Genomic DNA, 5,767 nt, shown 5'->3' on the forward strand with positions numbered 1-5,767 from the left:
CAGGTACTGCAGGTGGGTGGGTGGGTGGGTGAGCAGGCTGACAGGAAAGTGGGACCCTGGAGCCGGTGGTCATCTTATGTGTTTCTGCTGCAGCCAGCAAGAGGTGAGAGCTGCCAGCAGAGGTGTGACGCCAAATAAAGACGCGTGCTTCTCAAGACCCCCTGTTGTGTTTTCTCCAAAACAGGCTCTTATGGAGCCTGGCTGGATTGGGGGTGGTCCCTCAAGGTAGACCCCAGGGCTACACTGGGCCTTGTTCTCATCCACAAGGGCACAGGTGTGCACCCTGCACCACTGGGGCTCTTATACTAATCAATACCATGAGTTGCTCCTTTCAAGAAGAATTGTGCAGGAAGGACTTCTGGGCAGATGATTTGCATCTCAGGCCAGGCTACCCCTTGCTCAGAGCTGGGGGAGGAGGTAGTTAGCCACCCCCTACCCGCAGAGCCTGACCTGGGGTCTCCTGGTGTCCTGAGTGGCTGCAGGGCCAGTGCTGGTGCTTGTCTCCCCAGTGGCCACCTCTTCCTGCAGGTCTAATGACTTCTACCTGTCCCCTGGGCTTTCAAGCCCAGAGACTTAGGGGGAAGGGGCAGCGAAAGGGGGTTCTAGCAGTTCTGCCTAGTCCAGCCCTACCCTGGGCCACTGGGGCTGAATCAGGGACAGAGAAGGGCTGCCCCAAATCCTATGTTCAGGTGGTGAGCAGGGCAGGGGCTGGGCTGCCTCTAAAAGTCCTCCCAAGGCTGCTGGAGTCCCCATGGGGCAGCTGTTGTCCCTTGCCCGAGGGCCTGACTGTATCCCCCTTCTGTGTCCAACCCTAGCAGGAGTCTCCTGACTGCCAGTCCCCAGCTGAGAATCCTCTGGGCATTTCCTATCCTGGACTTTGATGAGGAAGCTAAAGGGATGTGGGCAAGGTTACCCTGCAGGGAGCTGGGGGCAGGGGTGGCCTAAGACCTGAGTGCTTTCCAAGCGGGCCCACCAGAGGCCCCAAGCATAGGGCAGCCAGACTCTGGCGAGCCTTCCAGGTGGATCCCACAGCTCCATGTCTCTGAAGGTGGGCCCTGGGTGTGTGTGAGACTGGCCTGCACCCTCCTCGCTCTGCTTGGGGCCCATGACTGAGAGGACAGGAGGGGAAGGCCTTCATTTCAGCATGGCCTCAAGCCAGGGTTCCTCTTGCCCTTTGTCCTGGTCCTGCCTGTAGCGGTCCAGTGGTCTGAGGCTGCTCCCATAGTGGCATTCCTGGAAGTGACTGCCCACTGGTGGCAACCCTGTGGCCGCCATAGCCCCTAGGGTGGGAGTAACATTTTCCAGGCGGGCAGCCACATGTGCACGGGCTCCAATTTCACAGCCAGGCTGGTGGGGTGCGCACACATGCTGTTTGTTATTCTGTCCTCCTTGAGAGTTTTGCTTTCGTCCTATGAGGGTGGAAGAGAGCACACAGGGGAGCGAGGCTTTGAAGCAACTTGACTTTGGTGATTAATGGCAATAAGGCCCAGCCTGGGAGAGATGGTTTTGATTTATTGATGTTGCTTTGTGAGAACAAATTTATAGCTCAGGGAAGCATCTTCTGAGGAGAATATCAAGTGGCAGAAAGGTCACACACCAGCTTTGATGTCAGGTGGCAAGAATGTCAGGAGGAGGCAGTGCTGCCAGCCGCTGTTTGTAACACACAGGTACCTGCTGCCAGCTGGGGCACAGTGAGGTAGGCAAGGGCCAGCCTTTCCCTAGCACCTGCTTTCCTGGGACCCCGTGTGGCAGCCCAGACAGGAGGCAGGGAACCCCCAGGTTCTACTGCCCATCCCATGCGCCACAGCAACAGGGCAGAGGATGCTAGGAAAGGCAGCAGTTCAGGATGGCCTGCCCATTTTGCAAAAGCTGGAGGAGAGTCTCAGGGATCTGGTCTAAACGTTGCTTTGAATCTGCTCCAAACCCCTCAGGTAGGTCCTTCCCCATCCGAAACCAGAGGCTACAAGAGACACGAGGCCTGCTTCCCTTAGGCCACAGGCCTCCCTGGTGTGGCCTCATCGAGGATGGAGACCCCTAGAAGTCCAGGAGCTGTGGAGGAGAGGAGTGCTCAGAGCTAATCAGCCAGGCACTGCTCCTGGGCCGATCTAGCTGCCCCCACTTGTGCCCCACGTACCAGCTGAGGAAGCACCTTCTCCAGCTGATCCACATCTACCCGAGTCACATCCTCTGCCTGGGCCTGCCGGACCCCACGGATAGCTGCTTCTTCCTCGATACAGGAGGGAAGTGAGAGGGCAGGGAAAGCTGAGAGGTCTTGAGTCCTGAGCCAGCCTTGGCCTGGGCCACCTCCCCACTGTGCCCACCAGCAGCCCTGAGCCAGGCTGTGGCTCTTGGCAAACAGCTTCAAGGGACATAGCATAGGTTCTTGTGGGAAGCTGGGGACAATTTATGTTTTGGCTCCCCCCTGAAAAACCACAAAAGAGATCCCAAACACTCTAGCTGGGCTTGGGTCCTTCAACTCACCCACAACGAAGATCTTCAGCAACTCCACCATGAGCTGCAGTGCGTCACTGCTGACTGCAAGGCAGGGGAAGGTTATGGAACCCACACCCTAGCCACACCCTGACTGAGGCTCCAGGCCATGCTGTATTCCCGCCTCCCTCCTTCTGCCTCCCAGGGGCAGCTCCCACCCCCACCCTCCCCGAGGCCTTGGTCCCTGTAGAGCTACAGGGAGTGGTCCCTGAGTGCAGGTGCAGGGGACCTGCTTCCTGTGGACCCATACCTTTGGTCTTGTCATCCTTAAAGTGCAGGTGCAGCAGTTTGCTCACCAGCTCCTAGAGTGGGGGGAAAGGGGGAGAGGTGTCAGCACCAGGCCACGTCCCCCCGCTACTTTGCAGGCCCCTTGGACGGTTCATTCTGGGTGTAATGGGGTTGTGATTTCTAACTAGAGTCACCCTTTGACCACTCCCAGGATAGGGGATGGAGGGCTGGCCTGGTGCCCAGAGTGGAGGAAGCTGTGCACAGCCTTGTAGAATGTCTTGGGAGCCTGGCAAGAAGGGGGGTCTGAGGAACCTTGCTGCAGAAATACTGCAGGACAATGAGCAGTGGACAAGTGGGAACAGTCCTGGCCACTCTCTGGGGTTCCAGGGAATTGGGGACAGAGAGAGGAGAAAGTCTCCACTGAATCCAGCATAACTTTGCACTCTGTCCCCTAGGCCAAAGGACCATGATTCCCGTACTCCCTGTGAGGCAGTAGAAAAGGTAGAGCACTGACAGAATCTGGGGCTGCAGGTGGCTGCTCCAAGGTGGGCTCACAGCAGTCATAGGAGTGCCATCAACACTGCAGCTTGTGCCAGACCCTGTTCTGGGCGCTGGGTCAGTTGCCCCAAGGTCCCTACCTGGTGCGTGTGGCACTGAGCATTTCATCCTGTAGGAGGTGCTCACGTCACAGGAAGTATGGAGCCACTGAAGTCAGTGAGGCTGGAGCCTGAGGGAGATGTGTTTAGCTCTCCCTTGTAGGAAATAGGGAGTGCTTTCTGGCCTTTGGAAGGACTGCTTTGGCTGCTGAGGTCTTGCGGGGTGTCCAGGCAGCAGAAAGCGGAGGCAGAACCTGGACCTGTCAGCCAGACTAAGACCTTCAAAAGATGGTGCCACTGTGGAGATGGGGGCTGTAGGTGTGTGTATCCTGGGGCTGGGAACACAGAAGCTCCGCTTGGGACACACTGAGAGCCACAAGAGTTGCGAGTGGATAGCCAGAGCTGGGAGTGGATAGCCAGAGCTGGGATTTGGGGGGAGGGGCAGTACCTGGGTGGTTTGTGGAGATGTGAGAACCAGTGAGGTAGTCAAGGACAGGGACCAGGTGGCAGTGGCTAGGAAAGGAGCTGCCATAGAGTGACCAGGGAGGGGAAGGGCAGCAACAGTGGGCGCCCAAGAAATGTGTTATGTAGGGGAAGGTGAGTGAGGACCAACCAAGCCACCAGCACTGGCCATGGGGAGGTCATACCACCTCAGCAGGTGCAGTTCAACGGAGTTGACCAGCAGAGGAGACAGGAAGGGCGTGGACAGATGAAGATCTGGGGCCCAGAAGGTGAAGAATGTGTCACACGGTCAGCAGTCAACACCCGCAGCCTAGGGCCAGCAGTCCCGCTGGCTGGTTCCAAGCCCTTCACTGCCCCCAGCAGTGAGGGTCCCTGTCAATCACTGCATGAGCTCAGCGCCACCTGCTGGCCTTTTTATCTGCTTCATGAGCTCTGCCAGGAAGGCACCAGAAAAGGCAGAGAAGGTGCTACCTTCTCCACCTGCTCTGGGACCCCCAACACGGCTGCCTGGGAAGACCATGCCAGAGAGTGGGCCACTGAGCAGGGCTGTCGCAACAACCCAAAAGTCATTCCATCACAGTGGCGTGACCTCAGGGAGTGCAGGATCAGGGAAGGCCCAGCTTGGGACACACCCAGCCTTTGCCCCAGGATGACATGCAGGTGCTATGCTAGGGACACATGCCCCTCTCCCTCCCTGATGCTCATTGCGGTATGTAATGACCACAACTCCAGCTCTGAGCCAGGACTTGCCACCTCACTGGCGTTTCAACTGCAGGGTCAGCTTGATGGAATGCCACAGACACCTCCTGGTGACATGTGCCCAGTGCTCCTCCCTCCAGAAGTGGCCTTTCAGCTATTATAACCCTGTGGATTCTCAGAACTACCCTGTGAGATAGCCAAAGCCTCTGACTTTCCCTTTCGGATCACTCACCCCTTTTGGGCAAGGGCAGAGCCCCAGTCCTGGATGATAGAGGGACTGATGCAGATGAAACAGAGAGAATTCCTGCCTCTACTAGGTTGAAATCCTCCACCAAGGACAGGTTCACAAGGGAAGACCCTCCTTTTCCAGGCCACGAAGGCTCACAAGGCCCTCTTGACATATCGTCCTTACACCGAGGAACCTTTGCCCTGCTGAATCACCTAACATCTCAGTGCCTCTGTCTTCCCACCAGCAGACGGGGCTACTCTGTCAAGCGTGTCTAACAGTGCCTCACTGCCAGGGCTCCGTGTGTCACTAAGGAAGCACTTGGGAAACCACACATCCCGGACAGCGCTAGCCAAGTGGACGCTGCCGGCAGCTGTGTTGGTGTCTAGCAGGGAGCAGGCAAAAAGAAATCCTCATCTCAGTGGCTTGAGCAGGTCCTGCCAGACCCTCGGGGTGGCCGGTCTCATTGTCCCTTCCTGGAGTCTTACTTCCTTACGAGGAGACATCCCCCCCGCCCTCGCGGGGCGGCCCAGCTTCTCTCACGGCGCCCACGCCCGCCGGGTTTTGCAGACCTTCTCTATCTCACCGCGGGCCAAGCTGCCCTACGCGCCCTCCCAGCCGGCTGCGGGAACCCCGGCCCCAGGAATGCATGGGGCGTGAGAGTGGGTGGGGGTCGGAGTCCGGGAATGGGCCCAACCTGGAAGGTACAGACGGGTAGCGCGGGGGCTGGCTTCGGCCCCTCACGGTGTCACGCGTGGGGCCGAACGCAGGGTCTGTGCCAGCCTCTCCCCCGCCAGCCCGCCGGCCCTCACCTTCCGGAAGCCCGCGCCAGCTCCCTCCATGGCCGCAGTCTAGACGCGCGCCTCGCAGAGCTCCGCCCCGCGCCCCCAGCCAGGGATCCCGGAGCCCCGCCCCAGCGTCCTCAACCAATGACCCAGGAGCGCGCCCTCCCGGAGCCCTGCCCCCGCGTCATCAGCCAATGATTCTGGAGCGCGCCCTCCCGGAGCCCCGCCCTTCCCCCCTCAGCCAATGAGTCCAGAGCGCACTGCCTCTGCTTCTCGGCTGG

General features: G+C 58.9%; 2 protein-coding genes across 3 annotated transcripts in view; one reads left to right on the forward strand and one right to left on the reverse strand.

Annotated features, from left to right (window-relative positions):
* The window catches only part of ASPSCR1 (ASPSCR1, UBX domain containing tether for SLC2A4), a 45,993-nt gene extending 45,836 nt beyond the window's left edge, over positions 1 to 157 (forward strand). The window contains exon 16 of the mRNA XM_008049897.2: positions 94 to 157. Within this exon, the coding sequence (XP_008048088.2) occupies positions 94 to 107 (14 nt within the window). The 3' untranslated portion in view covers positions 108 to 157. The remainder of the gene's footprint in view (positions 1 to 93) is intronic.
* Positions 158 to 1,492: 1,335 nt separating this feature from the next.
* CENPX (centromere protein X) lies at positions 1,493 to 5,567 on the reverse strand. 2 transcript variants are annotated; one of them, XM_008049900.1, is made up of 5 exons: positions 5,514 to 5,567; positions 2,741 to 2,792; positions 2,482 to 2,535; positions 2,135 to 2,223; positions 1,493 to 2,049 (listed from the first exon to the last, which is right to left on the reverse strand). In XM_008049900.1, exons 1-5 carry the CDS (start codon positions 5,541 to 5,543, stop codon positions 2,035 to 2,037), a joined length of 240 nt encoding a protein of 79 aa, XP_008048091.1. In that variant the 5' UTR covers positions 5,544 to 5,567; the 3' UTR covers positions 1,493 to 2,034. The 2 variants fall into 2 exon arrangements, with proteins under 2 accessions (XP_008048091.1, XP_008048089.1); XM_008049898.1 differs by having other exon boundaries at positions 2,135 to 2,227.
* Positions 5,568 to 5,767: the final 200 nt, after the last annotated feature.

Source organism: Carlito syrichta, unplaced genomic scaffold, assembly GCF_000164805.1.
Source record: "Carlito syrichta isolate Samal-C Ts95f unplaced genomic scaffold, Tarsius_syrichta-2.0.1 Scaffold139178, whole genome shotgun sequence".
Taxonomy (NCBI): Eukaryota; Metazoa; Chordata; class Mammalia; order Primates; family Tarsiidae; genus Carlito; species Carlito syrichta.